General features: G+C 36.1%; 1 protein-coding gene across 2 annotated transcripts in view; it reads left to right on the top strand.

Moving 5' to 3' along the window:
• The window catches only part of LOC134536130 (GTPase-activating protein and VPS9 domain-containing protein 1), a 173,520-nt gene extending 160,003 nt beyond the window's left edge, over positions 1-13,517 (top strand). For both annotated transcript variants that reach the window (XM_063375727.1, XM_063375719.1), the window contains 4 exons: positions 592-664; positions 6,423-6,620; positions 7,193-7,341; positions 12,104-13,517. In XM_063375727.1, coding sequence (XP_063231797.1) covers positions 592-664; positions 6,423-6,620; positions 7,193-7,333 — 412 coding nt within the window. In that variant the 3' untranslated portion in view covers positions 7,334-7,341; positions 12,104-13,517. The remainder of the gene's footprint in view (positions 1-591; positions 665-6,422; positions 6,621-7,192; positions 7,342-12,103) is intronic.
• The last annotated feature ends 1,692 nt before the right edge of the window (positions 13,518-15,209 follow it).

Genomic DNA, 15,209 nt, shown 5'->3' with positions numbered 1-15,209 from the left:
CAACACGTGAAGTTTTCAGAAATGGAGTTGATCCAGTCGTGGAAACATCTGTATTTCACACCAATCTTTGTTTTTCCACAAAAAATGTTTGAATTTTGTGAGTACTGTAAAAACAAAACCATCAAATTTCTTCGTTTTGCGTGAATTTCTGGGCTTTGGTATTTTTTGGGGTCTCTACTCAAGACCAGAAGGTCTCTTTAAATGGTACTGATATTTTTGTCAGTGGCCTAGTTTTAGTATGTTAAAATATACAAGAAAAACATAAAAAATACTACCCTACATTAAAAATTCTGAGTAGTATATTCATTTTTAAAAATTAACACACATAGGTTCTTTAAAGTGTGCCTCACATGAATGCTCTTTTATTCTATTAGCTGTGTGTTTTTAAAAACATTTTATGTAAACTATTTTTATATTTTGGTCATTATCTTTTGAGATAAGGTAAGGTAAGTCCCCATCTATTGGTTGTTTCCATGATTGGGTTTTTGTGTTTGTGTCCTGACTAATTATGGTAGAGGTTGCACCGATATTGTATTGTATACTGTAGTTTTGTGTTCTCACTTGATTTTAAGCGATCTTTTGTGATCTCAGGGTGCTGCATGAACATATGAAGAAGTTGTCTGCTGTCATCACGCCCAACCATAAAGATCTTCGCATTCCAAAGGTGAGGTTTTGGGTGTATTTCTGTAATTTTTGTGAGTAGTGTTAAATTTTTGACAACATATTTGAATCCTTCATGAAAGCTGATGGTTTTAAAAGCATAGTCCAGCCATAGAACTAACTTTACTAAAGGCCAGTTTCACTAGGGATGTGCCACTTGCCTAAATACTATTACAATTGCTGATCCAGAAATTTACCAGTTCCTTTAATTTCCTATACTAGAGAAGTACATATTTTCAAAAATCAATGAAACTTACTGTAATGTTTCTTAGTATAAGTATATGCAGTACATTTAAGTACAACACATCATAGTACATCAAATTATAAGTGCAAAGAAGAAGCAAGAATTTATTGCCCTGTGATGCCTTATGAGATTTAATCTTGATTAGCCATAAAATTAGAGCTGGGCCGATCACCTATTTTGCCGATCATGCCGATGCCGATCATCTGCTGCCGATCTTCTGAGCCGATTAGAGCCTTTCAAGTACCTCTGATTACAAGTTGCTTTTGATGGATCACTATAAACGGTGAAATATTCCCAGACAAAACTACTTTTCATTGACATGATTACTTAAAAATCACGACATCATAAATTTCACGGACTAGCGATTATACAGGTAAGCCCGGAAGGTCTTGTCAAGCTTCTCAGACACCAGCGTGCAGCTGGGTTAAGGCCAAGGTCATGTGACGTAACATCTCCCGAGGCTTACTGTGCCTTGGTAGCAGATGGATAAAAATAGTAAACTCCCCATTATTCGTGTTCATTGGGACCCGCCGATAATTGAAATTCTGTAAAAAAAAAAAAAATAATAAATAAATAAACCCGGATAATCGGTTAACGGTAAGGGCCTTCAAATTGTCTAGGCTTAAAAAAATACGGCACTGCCTAGCCATTAGTTCACGGTCATTTACAACAGCCGAAGAGAGAAAGATAAGATCGTGCTGACCTTGTACACATAAATTTTGGGTAGCTCCCCACCCCCCTCCACCCCTTCAAGGGCGCCCATATGATAATTTGTAGGGGGGGGCCAGACTTAGGGGTATGAAGTATTTTTAATCTTTTGGAAGACTTAACTGCGGCTTGTTACTAGCCATAAAATAGTTCCAGTTCTGACCCTGTTAAAATTTTTTGTCCTGTTACTAAAATACTAGACCACAGTACTCATTCGCCATAAAAAAATCTTTATTGGCTACTTTATTAATTAAATATTAACTATTTTATTGAAACAAATGAATTTTTAGCAACAAAAATGCAGGAATACAGTCCTTATACTTTTACAGCGTCTCGGGTACACGGATATCAAGAATACAGTCCTTCAACTAATTGCTCTCTTTACCCCTAAATAAATGTCGCGTACAAATTAAATTAAAATAATTATAAAGTTGAAAACGTGTTGGTCAAAAGATTCAACTGTGGGAGAGAAACGATTTAAATATGTTATTACAGTCAGAAAACAGTTGTTTTTAAATGTAACACCTGAAATACGCTTATAATTATAGTCAAAAATTGTTTCACAATTAAATGAATATTACTATGTTTCGATATGAATCATAATTGCTTATCATTTAAAATTAGCACAGATGGATTCAGTAGTCGAGGACTATAAGTTTATTTAGTGATAGTAAAGCGCAGAAAAAATTAGTTTATTATTAAACTAGACAATTTAACCAAACAGTATTTAGAGGTTAAGGAATTAAGTGACACCAAAACCAATGAAAATAATCAAAAATTTCTAAATGCTGACATAACTCATAATCAGCTTTCCACAGAAGAGTTTAGTTCAGCGCAATTAATCTACACAAAACAACTGGACAATATGTCGACGCGTATTTTAAGAATATAAGAAGATCCACATCGCAGTATAATTTTTTTTCGTGTCGTGTGGTGCGGGCCCTCATTTGTGGTGCGGGCCCATAGGCTACAGCCTAGATAGCCTGCGCGTAAATACGGCCCTGATAAACCCTTAAATAACATGTTCAGTACTTAACTTCAGAATTAAGATACATTAGAACCTCGATTTTACGGAGCCCGGACTCAACGAAGCCGCGTTTTTACGAATACATTTTTCAGGAACCATCTAAAATTCGGAAATTTTGACACCAAAATATATTTAATAAAAATTAAAAAAACACTATGAAAACATATAAAAATATTTATTTTTTATGCACAGCGTATTCATATTTTAAAGCTAATACAACAGCCATTTACCGTTAGTGAATATTGTATAAGTTATTGCGGCATCAAACTCATAATCGAAAAGAAAAAATGGACTAGGTACACTTTATTTGTCGCAAAGTTTGAAATTTCTTCGATTGAAAAATTATGTGGAGGCCGTAAAAATATATATTTTACCGCAAATGAACTATACTCAACATTACTTACTCATTCCAACATTTCCAGCTCGTGAGCATAGCAACTGAGCTTGAAACCTTGTGAAGCGTGAGAGAAAGAAACGATATTGAGTAGCTACTTCCTCTCCTTTCCGCTAATATCCAACAACCCATGCCATTAGGCATTATCTTGACATGTGTCGCATTCATTACCTTCGCTGCATCGGTTTCCCAGTAAAAAACACTCAAAATTGGTGTAAGTGACAGCAAGTAGACGTGACGAGCGGATTTTCAACTAAGTTTTTTTTTAACTTACTATACAAACAAATAATTCCCTGTGGCTATCACAAATTCAAGGGCTTCTCGCACTAAAATGTACTGTGTTTTTAATGAATGTCTGTCGTTACAGAGCAGCGTTTTTCTTCACCAAATAAGCCTATGATTAGAGACAGTAAAAATTCGCGGATTCCTTTCGAGACAGGCTGGAATCCAAACTCATTTAGCTTAATGCTGCGTCAGTGATTGGACCGCAATTTACCTGAAGGACTCTAGGCCAATGGCAAAGACTCAACTAAAGAAGTATCGAATCATAAGAATCGCAATAAACAGGTGTCCCGAGTCGGTAGCCAATGACCAGGTGATAGTTGCCCGAGTACATAGAGAATCGTTGAGTCTATCCGAGTGGTCAATGAAACCGCGAATTTTTTCAGTCCCTACCTATGATCACTTTTATGAAACAGTACAGGTGTACACTGAACTGTGTGCTTGATCTCCTCGATTATGTTACTAAAAGTGCGTTCATTAATATTTTTCAAGCCTATCTGTTAAAGATTAACTGATAAATATGATAAGGTAAAGTCCATAAAAATGCAAGGCAGGGAATTCTTCCAGCTCATCAACCCAACCCTGGAAAGTCTCGTCTGTGTTCAGTTGTCTCTGGCAAGGAGTGAACAAGTTTGCAAACTCAAATATAAATTTATTTTAGTAGCACGCGTCTTACGAAAAGGAAAGATATCCAAGAAAGGCATGTCGGACAACCTACTGTCACCACACAAAAGTTAACATGATGCAATGCGTGGTGCAACTGTGTTTAGTCGCTGTGATGTCACTTTTATATCACTCGTGCAATGAGGCAAGTTGTGGAATGTTAAAAAAAAATAAGGGGAACGCAAGGGAGGGCAGAGGGCAGATGGCAGTCTTGTTTTTACTATTTAATATTATATATATTCCGTTCAATAAATTATAACATGTATCTTCACGGGGTGGGGTGTTTAAAATTTATGAAGATAACGATTTTACGAATGCAATCCAAGCGACCGTGAGCGTACGTAAAATCGAGATTCTAGTGTAAATTGCTTACGAGTCTACTGAAGGTAGCGGAATCCTTATCCCTTTAAACACTTTTGAAGGGAAAAAGTGGTTTTCCTCAAATTCAAAATTCCAACATAAATTTTACGTTGTATACTTTTCTGGACAATAATTCTTATTTGAGTAACTTTAAATGTGTTAGCTTACCTTAAAAATTGTGAATAATCTGAACGGATGTGACGAATGAGGAAATCTAAGAAACACTACATAATAACAAAGGTTTTTATCTTTACACTTTCACTGATTTATTTACACTTAAGTTATTTATACTGACTGAATACACTAAACTAAATCTAGACCAGATGCATAAAACTGTAGACCTAAAGACTATTGAAAAATCTCTGTTTTGAGATGTTATTTGTGAACATACACATTATGACGAAAAAGTAGCAAAACATTTCGCCGTCTACAAGCACGTGTCAACTGTCGCGTCGTCTAAACTCTGACTGTTCTAAATCTGTTGTGTTGTGTTATCGCGTGAGCTTGGGTAGGATTACGAAGGGGAATGACTCGCCACGGACGTTGCGCTTGAACAGCGTTTTCTCCCTGTACACAACACCTTATATCACAGCAGCAGAACTAATGCTTGAACTAACATAAAAAATGAAGTAGACATGTAAAAAACGATATACAATAATATCTTCGTGTTGAACCACTTCTACATAATACTGAATTTAAATAATTTTCTTTAAAGTAAAACACCTGACTACACTATTTTTTTTTCCTTCCCTGAAAGCTAGGGGGGGGCCACGGCCCCCCCCTGCCCCCGGGTATGGGCGCCCTTGCACCCCTTAGACCAGCCGAATGCCAGCCAGACACGTCACTCGCCAGGCGTCTGCCTGCGTTGGCGGGCGGAAAGTAACTCAGCAGCACGTGAAACAACATTCAAACAAACTGGAGACGGGAAGCAGAAGTCAGGACGTCCCCCTCAAGTTTAAAGAGTGACAAATGTGACAGCTGAAAGGAGGGGGGGGGGGGGGGCGACACAAAGGGTCGGTACAAACAGCGTTGCAGAGTTTGGCGGCCCACGCGATGGCTTGCAGTGTTTGCCGGCCGCCAGCCCGCGTGACGTTAATTTTAAGCGCTGACAATTTTACCTTCTCTTTTTTTTTCTGCACTTTTAAATCGTTCCGGATTATCCAATTCCCGTATTAGCGCGTCACGGATTAACGAGGTTCTACTGTGGGAATAAAAACTCTTCATCAACCAGGTTTTTATACAAAAGAAAGTTAAGCTCTATTTCCCGCTAAACAGGATAAGAATACCTATTTATTTCGCTAAACAAAACTTTCAATAGGCCATATTTAGCGAGAAAAAACTAAATAGATGAATTCCCGAAGAGTAGTTGTTTACTAACCACGAAACTACTAGCGCCATTAATCCGTACGCGCGTCACTCTAATCTCTGGCGTCACATAACCAACCTAACCAACAGTCGCCATTCGCCATTCCGGTAATATTAACCGTAAATGGTAAACAAATACATAATTTTTTGTTCGTAAATGATAAATAACTTTGCAAATAGTATAATGGAAAATTATTTTACCGAAAGTACCGTAAATATACGTGGAAATTGATACTTAGGTATGTAACTGTTCAATGTTTATAAAACTTACGCTATTTGTTTACTTTATTGGTATATGTTTTTCGTGTGTGGTTAGTTTTAAATTATTAATTCCTATTATTTTTCGATGAATAATCAAATTTTCTTCCCGAAAAGTACCGTAAACAAACATGGAAAGTTGTTAGGTATAGGTAATTATTCAATGTTATAAGTTTGCAGTAGGAGACCAATGATCGGCTCAAATAATCGGCTACGTTTTGCCGGTCATTATGATAGGCAAAATTAACAAAATCGGCCGATTATTACGATCGGGGATCGGCATCGGCCCAGCTCTACATAAAATCATCTCAAATATATCTCTAGTTAATTTTTAAATTATATGAGCCTGCCACAGTCCAAAAAATTGTACTGTGGAAAAATTTTTGTTTCCTTTCTAAGTACATACTGCATCGTCCAGCACATGTTTAGGCCTTGCATGACATCTGCTGGTACGCTTGCAGATGTTCCACTACGAGTGCCCGTGGCCCTCTGCCCAGGCAGAGGTGGCAGCTATCTCTGCGTACAAGACTCCTCGGGACAAGCTGCAGTGTGTGTTTCGCTGCGCCACCACGATCATGAACCTGCTGGCCATGGCTAGCGAGCGCGGCGTCCCAGCAGCTGATGATTTTGTGCCCGTGTTGGTCTATGTGCTCATCAAGGTACTTGAGATTTGTGTGTGTGTTTGTAAATGTAAAACCACTTGAGATGGTATGTTGTCAGGTTCGAACTGGTTAAAGACAAGACTATATTCACGAGGTGTCCAGCATCAGTGAATTTTCTGGGAATTTTGAATTTTTGAAGGGAAATATATGAATGCTAATCCTGTATAACTAACTGTTGGGTCAAATTTTTTTTGTTGGCGTAGGGTCAGCCGGGAGGGGGGGGGGAATAGGTTCAGGAATTCCTTCTGTGATGGTGCTTTGGAGTCTAATGTAATAAACATCAATGCAGCTATAGGTTCCAGGATATTTGTTACCATGTGAAAATTTAAGTCACAACATTAATGAATCCATACATGTGTTGAGACTATGGCAGCGTTAATAAGTCAAAAATTATTTATACGGGTGGTTTCTATGGAAATATCACATGTTTTGATCAAAGAAATATAGGCCTACCTGGATAAGTCGGGGACTTGTGATAGAGGATTGAGCTGGACACCATCAGCAGGCGTGCACTATATACCTGTGTGTTGCAGATATGTCCTAAGTAGTGTGTGTGTATGTGTGTGCAGGCAAATCCGCCCTCCTTGCTATCGACAGTGCAGTACGTGAACAGCTTCTACGGCAGCCGGCTGGAAGGGGAGCAGCAGTACTGGTGGATTCAGTTCTGCTCCGCCATCGAGTTCATCAAGACCATGGACTACAACGACTGAATCCTCTGGTAATTATCATTCCTGCCTGCAGTCAAACAGTAATTTCTCAACACTTGCACTAGCGTCATGGGTGTGGCTGGATACCAATTTTGATAGTCTGTCAATACTAGGGATATCCTTGATTTACGGTGTTGTCGACACATTGCTGATCATAAGTCTCTGGCTTATTATTGATTACAAATTAGCAGCTGAGGAAATTCAAGGATTGATACCATGAGTAGAGGTAAGGGAAAATTATTTAAACTATATACAGTGGTACCCTGCATATAATATCATATTTTTTTTAAGTCCTGACATTTTTCCCATAACGAAATTGTATTTATTTCCTGTGTATAATGATTCATAAATGGTGCATTTCTTGCTTATAACATTTGCTGTCTAAAATTTTATAAATGCAAAAAAAGGTTTTTTTTTAACTTTAAACCTATTCCAACACTCATCCCATCTGTTAAGTTTAACATGTTAAACCATTTACTTTACAATTTATATAAAGTTTTATTTACAATCACTCAGGTGTAAATTGTTCAAACAGTATTGTATGCAAAAACAAAATGTAGTTGTGCCAGAACACTAGCGTTACACATAAGCAGACCTGCCAACTCTCACGATTTTGGTGTGAGGCTCACAATTTTAAGGTCCATCTCACGCCCTCACGCCAAAATAGTGTTTCCTCACGATTTTTCGGGGCCCCAAGATTTTGTTTGTAAAAGTTACAAAACAAGTTTTACGAAAGCTTACAGTAACGAGTTTCCATCAATACTCGAGTCACGTAAAGGAAGCAATTTTGCGTTTTGTAGTGTGTGCCGTGCTGATTTTTCTATCTCTCATAGTGTAAGAGAAGACATTGTGAAACATGTCGCTACAAAAAAACACAACTAACACTTGAAGTGTATTGCTACCAATATAAAAATTAATTTTGCTGTGAACAGTGATAATAGTGTTACACGAGCAGAATGTTATTTTACATCTTTTTTAGTTGCGGCCCTGCATGATCACTACACGACAGCGCTAAATTATGTTCAACTAAATTAAATCTGCAACCTATAATTTTTTGAAATAAATTTTGAAGCAGAGACTATCTAACATATGTACAGGTATGTCACTTAAATTTAAAGATTCTCATTTGTTGTTTTTTATATCTAACCTGTATTTATGGGCCTGAAAATTTTTATCGAGGCCCTCATGATTTTTTAAATTTGAATGTTGGCAGGTCTGCATAATTGCTGGCTAATGCTGTGTATTTAATATAGTGAAGGTACATAACATTGGCAGTGGCATGTCTGTTGGCACTCTTGTCTTGAAAAAAAAATTAAAAAGTACCTAAGTCAAACCATATGAAGGGTGCAGGGGAAAATCCAACAGAGTCCAAAAAAGTTAAAATTGAGGTTATGATTGTAATGCAGTGCTGTCATGCTTTATTGTAACATTGCAAGTTGATAAAATGGAAAAAACGATGCAGTCCAAAGGTATTGCAGCTTTTATTTTTATAGTGCAGGGGAAAAACCAACAGAGTCCATCTGAAACAGGGGAATAACCAACACAGTCCTAGTTCTGACTTATGTTATTCTTGTAGGGTATTGCACTGCTGTGTGTTATATTATCTTTGGCCCAGACGGTTTTTATTGTCTTATGTTGTTTGTGTGTTTGTGTTTATTGATGCAGATTGTATTGTGTTATACCAGTTATAAAAGATTCTTACAATCAATGTTTCATGGTGAATGAAATAATTCTTCAATTTCTGTAGTAACTTGTGTGCAAACAATGATTGACGACGAATTTCAATTACTTGAAAGTGAAGTGAGTGATGAAAATGTACATGCACGTGATGAAACAACAACGAAAAAACGCAAGAAATTTGGTCGCCTCAAAGATGTTACCAAGCAGCTGCGGGCAACGACATTTGAAACTGGAGTTGACTGTCAGTGTAAACGGTTTGAATGTTTTCAGAATATTTCTTTGGCTGAACGAAATGAATTAATAAGAACATTCAACAACATTGGACATGAAGGTGGTACTAATGCACAGAACAGTTATCTCTCAGGCCTTATTTCAACACATCCTGTGGCACGGCGAAGACCAAGGAAGAATGTAGAAGATGCTAGGTTAAATGATAGTTCCTATAGCTACAAAGTTTGTGTGGTAAGGAGTGGCTGTACAGTAGAAGTACCAGTATGCTTTAAAGGGTTCCAGTCACTGTTTGGAATTAAACCCTCCCGGTTACACACAATCAAAACATCTTTGAGAACAACAGGCACGTCACCTATTGATGGACGAGGCAAACACGCTAATCGCCCTCATAAGCTCACTGAACAGACCCGTGAAGCTGTGATGCAGTTTTTTGGTAGTTTAAAGGGACGTAAAGCACACTACAGCTTGAAAGACTCTCAAAAAGTGTATCTTCCAGAGTAATTGAATGTCAAAAAACTTCTTGGGCTATTTTTGACTAAACATCTCAATATTGAGATCTCTTATGAAACATTCCGAAAAATTTTCGTGTCTGAGTTCAACATTTCTTTCGGCTATCCTCGAACCGAAACATGCTGTTGGTGTGATGAACATAAAGCCAAACTCACCGATACCGCTAGAAAAATTGCCAGTGCTACAAGTAATGAGGATCTAGTGAAGTTGCCGGAGGATCATAGGAGGCTAGAAGATGAGAGAACACTTCACCTCAAGAAAGCTGACTGGTTCTACAAAAAGAAAAGAAATGCCAAAAAGGAAGCTATGCAGTCTCCAACTGTTGAGGCCATTGCTATTGATTTCGGGGCAAATCTTCCTACGCCAAACATAACCTCAAGTGAGGTGTACTTTAGAAGACAGCTTGCGTTTTACATCTTCAATGTACATGTTTTATCAAGTGGCTCCTCAATCATGTATACCTATGACCAGACAGTGGCAAAAAAGGGGTCAGATGATGTTTGCTCAATGCTGTATCATTTTTTCTACACCTATCTGGACACTGGCATTCAAAAGCTTCATATCTTCGCCGACTCATGTGCAGGACAAAACAAAAATCATAATATCATTCAGTTCCTGCACTATGTAACTACAGAATTAAGGCGTTTTGAGATGGTTACTGTCACATACCCGGTGCATGGCCATTCTTTCATGGAACCTGATAAAAATATGGGTTTAATCCCTAAGCATGCAAAGGCTGAAACTCCTAATGCCTGGAGAGAAGTTATCGAAGGGGCCAGAGCCAAGCCGAATCCGTTTGTTGTTGTATCATGTGGCCAACCAATGTTCAAAGCCTGGGGTGGATTTCTTTCTTCAAAATTGTACAAGAAGAAGCTTCCTTTTGCTATAAGGCCAGTAAAACAGCTAAGATTCGTTCAATCAGATCCAAAAACCGTAGATCACAGAGAAATGTACAATGGAGTGTTCTTCTCTGCACTTGTAAAGGATCAATTGAAGAAGCGGCAGAAAAAATCCACACTGTCAAATCTTCAAGAACCTGCCCAGCTCTACCTTGCACCTATTCCTCTGCCCAATGAGAAGTGTCGAGACCTGGAAATCCTGTCAAAGTTCTGTGAAGATGAGGGATCCAAGGAATACTACAGACAACTTCTTGCTATTCATCAGCACAGCCATGATAATGACATCCCTGATGAGGAAAGTGATATCTAGATGTGTGCTGATAATTTCAATATTATAATGATATCTGTGGAAAGATGCTGTCACACAATTAAATAGAAAAAGCATCTTTTTTTTTTTGCTATCAGAATTTTATATCTTATATTGTTTAATGTTAGTTGAACATAAAAAGAAACCATTGACCTCAAATAATTTAACGAAGGTATATATACTGTAGATTGTTTCTTGTTGTTTTCAGACTTAATAGTCTAATAAAACATTCAATAATAAACAATATTTCCAGAAATATATTGAGCCTATTACAAAATCCAGGGGAATAACCAACAGAGTCCAGTCACTGTTTCAGTAAATAATTAATTGTGCAATAAAATAAAAACAGAATGTTACTGTATTTTCAAGGGGAACACAACGAGGTCTAAACTAATTTTTTAAATAATTGATACAAACATGGACACTACATTATATCACTTATAACGTTTCAAACTTTCTTTTCTCTCTCCTGCACAATTTAGTTTTATGGACCCTGTTGGTTTTTCCCCTGCACCCTTCATATGGTTTGCTGTATTATTTATGCCAATGTTGTTTTTTAGTAAAATTTTGCTGTTGATTGCTACTCTCATAGTTTAAACAACATACAAGAACTGTTAAATTTTGTTCCGGGAAAACACTTTTATTACAGAAGTAATATTTCCTTACAGAAATACTTTTATTTTATGTAATATTAAAGTTTTAGTTTTTTTATGTGTAAAACTGTTAATTTGGTTTTCCATTAGCTCTGATTTAATCAACAATGTTAGCTATATTTTTATTAGTGTTGTAACACTTTATGTAATTTCTTTAAAAAAAAAAATCTTAAAAAATCTGGAAAAATCCTGGAATTAGGTTTTGCCAAAAAACTGGCCACCCTAAAATACAAGTCACTTTCTGGGAAGCTAACATGACCAAACAAATGGAACTGTTTCACAAACACTATGGACACAGAGCCTGGCTGTAAATCAAAACATAGAAGGAGGTGGAGTCAACATCTAATCCATTGTGATGTGATGTGAACGAAGTGAAGTTCGACAGACATTTTATTTGGCAACACTTAATTATACTTATGTAAATTTATTGTATTTAGCTCATTATATTAAGTAATTTTTGCTTGATTATATAAACAATCTGTATTTTCCACAGGTGTAACAATTCTCTGCTAGAAAACTAGATGGAAGCACCACAGATTGATCTGCGGTTATACTGTGTGATGGCGTTTCATATGCAAGCCGTCCTCAGCTTTATTTCTAGTGTACATAATATGTTCTATGCAACAGTGTGCTGCAATAAAATTGAAAGAAGGTGGAATAGCTTGTAGATAGAGAAGAATATATTTTGTAATATAAAAGTGCGCACAGTATAAATACAATGCCAGTTAAGATAAAAGTTATAATATTTATTGTTTTGAGATTAGTCTTACATATATGTATATTAGCGCCGTGTTACATTCCTAGCAGCGACAAGAAATATCTGTGATCCGAAGACACCTTTTAATTCTGGTTACTTTTGTGTGAGCATTTACATAGCTAGATGCCACGTATGAACTTTGTAGACAGAATCATTACTACACATAACTTAATGTTACATATAGAACAGCTTTCTATAGTGTTTAATGTAGAAACTGTCAGTAACTTGATATTTAGCATCAGTAAACCTTAGGTGTATTCTGCTTTTTGGATTTAAATAGGCTCAGGGTACGAATAATAAATACAGTATTTTTAAGGTCTTAATATTTTTATTATCACTAAAATGGGTGCTGTGCTCGAAATGTGAAAGCAATATCCTAACGAGGTAGTAGTACTAATACAATTTAAGAATTTTTGTAATAGTTTGTGTACACTTTTTGCAGTTGTGGCAATTTAACGTAAGTAAAACCAAGAGCTGTAAAATATACGTAATTTTTCTGGTGTCATGGCTATTTACTGCATTGTCAACAGTAATAATTTGAATATGTAGTTGATTTTTTGATATTTTATAAAAAAAATATGTTAAGCTATCTAGTTTTTGTTCATATACTTATATCTTTTATTGTGTGGTAAAAGCTTATCATGCGAGGATTGGACATTTTCTTCGCAGTCTTTAATGTATTTACAAAGAAGTATTTTTTATGCTATGTTGAATCAAGCAAATAAAAAATTCAGCAGTAAATAATACGTATTACAGTTGCTTGGTGTAACATTTTATCTATTGTGATGACAGAGCAAAGTATTTTTGTAGGGATAAGAGCATTGTAAATGCTGAAATATTGTAAATTTGTAAATGTTAATATGATATTAATGATCATGTATTGCATGTTATATTACATAACAACTGTATCAATAATTACTGGTAAGATAGTATGTACTACTTAAGAGGCATATTTTTCTGTAATTGTCGTCTGAAGTTCCTTACTTGCTGTTAACTTATATGTTTTGCGCTGTGTGAATGTATTACAGTTGGGTTTGTTCGACTCTTGTGGGGGATGTGTGTGTATATCGGCATGGGACTGAGTAACGGGGTCTTGCAAACTCATTACAAAGCAATCGGAAATAAATACACATAGTACATTTTTGCTCAATTTTGTTGTATAGATTTTTTGGCAGACAATTGTATGTTCTATTTTTGTGTTGTATTGTGTAAATTGTGAAAAATTTATTTTGGATGTTAACATTTCAAGTAAGAATATTAGCAAAGTGTAGTGTAGTGTGAGGTGTAACATTGTTTTTGTTTCACTGTTCAGCACAACCCAAGATTTTTTGTTCTAAACAAACCTTAAAGATTTTGCTATTCAGCGTATCATCGATGTTTCGCTGTTTAGCACAACCTGTATGATCTGGTTCATGTATTTTGGTAGCTTCGTTAATTTAAGCAAAAGCATTATGAAGACTCCGTTTGAGACGTCTATGTGTCTATGTTGGATAGTATTATTGTACTCATTTTCTTTGATCTTTGCAGTTCTCATTGTCAAACTGAATTGTGTATTTAATTATATTACTTACATTTACAGATGTTCATTTGACTGTCTGGTAACATTACTCTTTCCTGTTCATCTTTCCTGATGTTGAAATTAGAGTCATGCCCACACAAAAACTCTAGCAACGTCAAGTGAGTATCTGAAGCTCGACTGGACTCAAATGTTGAGTTCATTGTGCTCAACAAGACAAGTGAGATGGAATTTCCTTAAAACTTGGTGCGTATTTGACGTGTGCAACAAGCATAAAATTACACACCATTTTTTGTAAACGTTTCACAGAGTAATCACGTATTTAGGTTCTTGCAGTTTTCTCAAAGTACGGTTAATCTTGCACAATTATACTTTCCAAAAAACTTATGTAATGTATATTCCACTTTTTAAGTTTCAAACCACTGGAAAGTAAGCTATTTTGAAATGGTGTACCTACAACACAGATTTGTAACACAGCAAGCCAACTACGAAAATAATTTATTTAAATATCTGGAAAGTTTTTTTTAGTACAGCGAACATTGATAGTATTGATATTCGGCACAAACACAAAAGTGATACAGTAGATATCTATATAACATTTATTATCTAGTAAAAACGGCAGAATGCTTTGTTTTTTGACGTGACAACGTCTAATAAATCAATGAACGCCGGCCGCACTCATGGAAAAGTGTCCCATTACACACATTGTTCCGTTACGCTGTGTCCCGTTACGCTATTGACGGCCTGCGCCGCATCTATCTCTCTTCCACTCGATTGGAACAACCATCGATTTGACTTTTTCGAGGCACATTTAACTTGAAACACTCCCATTCGTTTCCTACTTTTCCTATCATCGTCCTATCCTTAACAGAATAACACAGATTGGAAGAAGTTAAATAGCAAACATGTATAAAAGTTATAGTTAAAATAATTTCTTCGTTATAAGTAATAAACATATTTGAATTAAAGAGTGCAAATAGAAGTAAATTTATCAATTAAATTGTAGATTTCATTTCACTCCTTCTTTGTATCCATACAAAATAGTGTTAATTCAATAAAAATGATTCAATTTTATTCATAAAAGTATACAATCATTTCATCAATGTTTTGTTATGACGTCACGTTCAACTATCGTCCGTAAACCGACTTTACAGACAACCAATTTTTTGTTTATAAAATTACTACATATTTTACAGCTAGTGTAATGCCTTTGTTTTAATAAATGTATGATGTGGCCTTTGAAAATGCTTAAGTATCGCTGTCTTTGAAGTCGGGACTATGGTTGTTAACCAGAAAACTGCAGAAGAAAAGGACGATTAATTTTAA

Source organism: Bacillus rossius, chromosome 1 (assembly GCF_032445375.1).
Source record: "Bacillus rossius redtenbacheri isolate Brsri chromosome 1, Brsri_v3, whole genome shotgun sequence".
Classification (NCBI taxonomy): Eukaryota; Metazoa; Arthropoda; class Insecta; order Phasmatodea; family Bacillidae; genus Bacillus; species Bacillus rossius.
The sequence above is the reverse complement of the archived record's forward strand: the minus strand, read 5'-3'. Positions and strand labels throughout refer to the sequence as shown.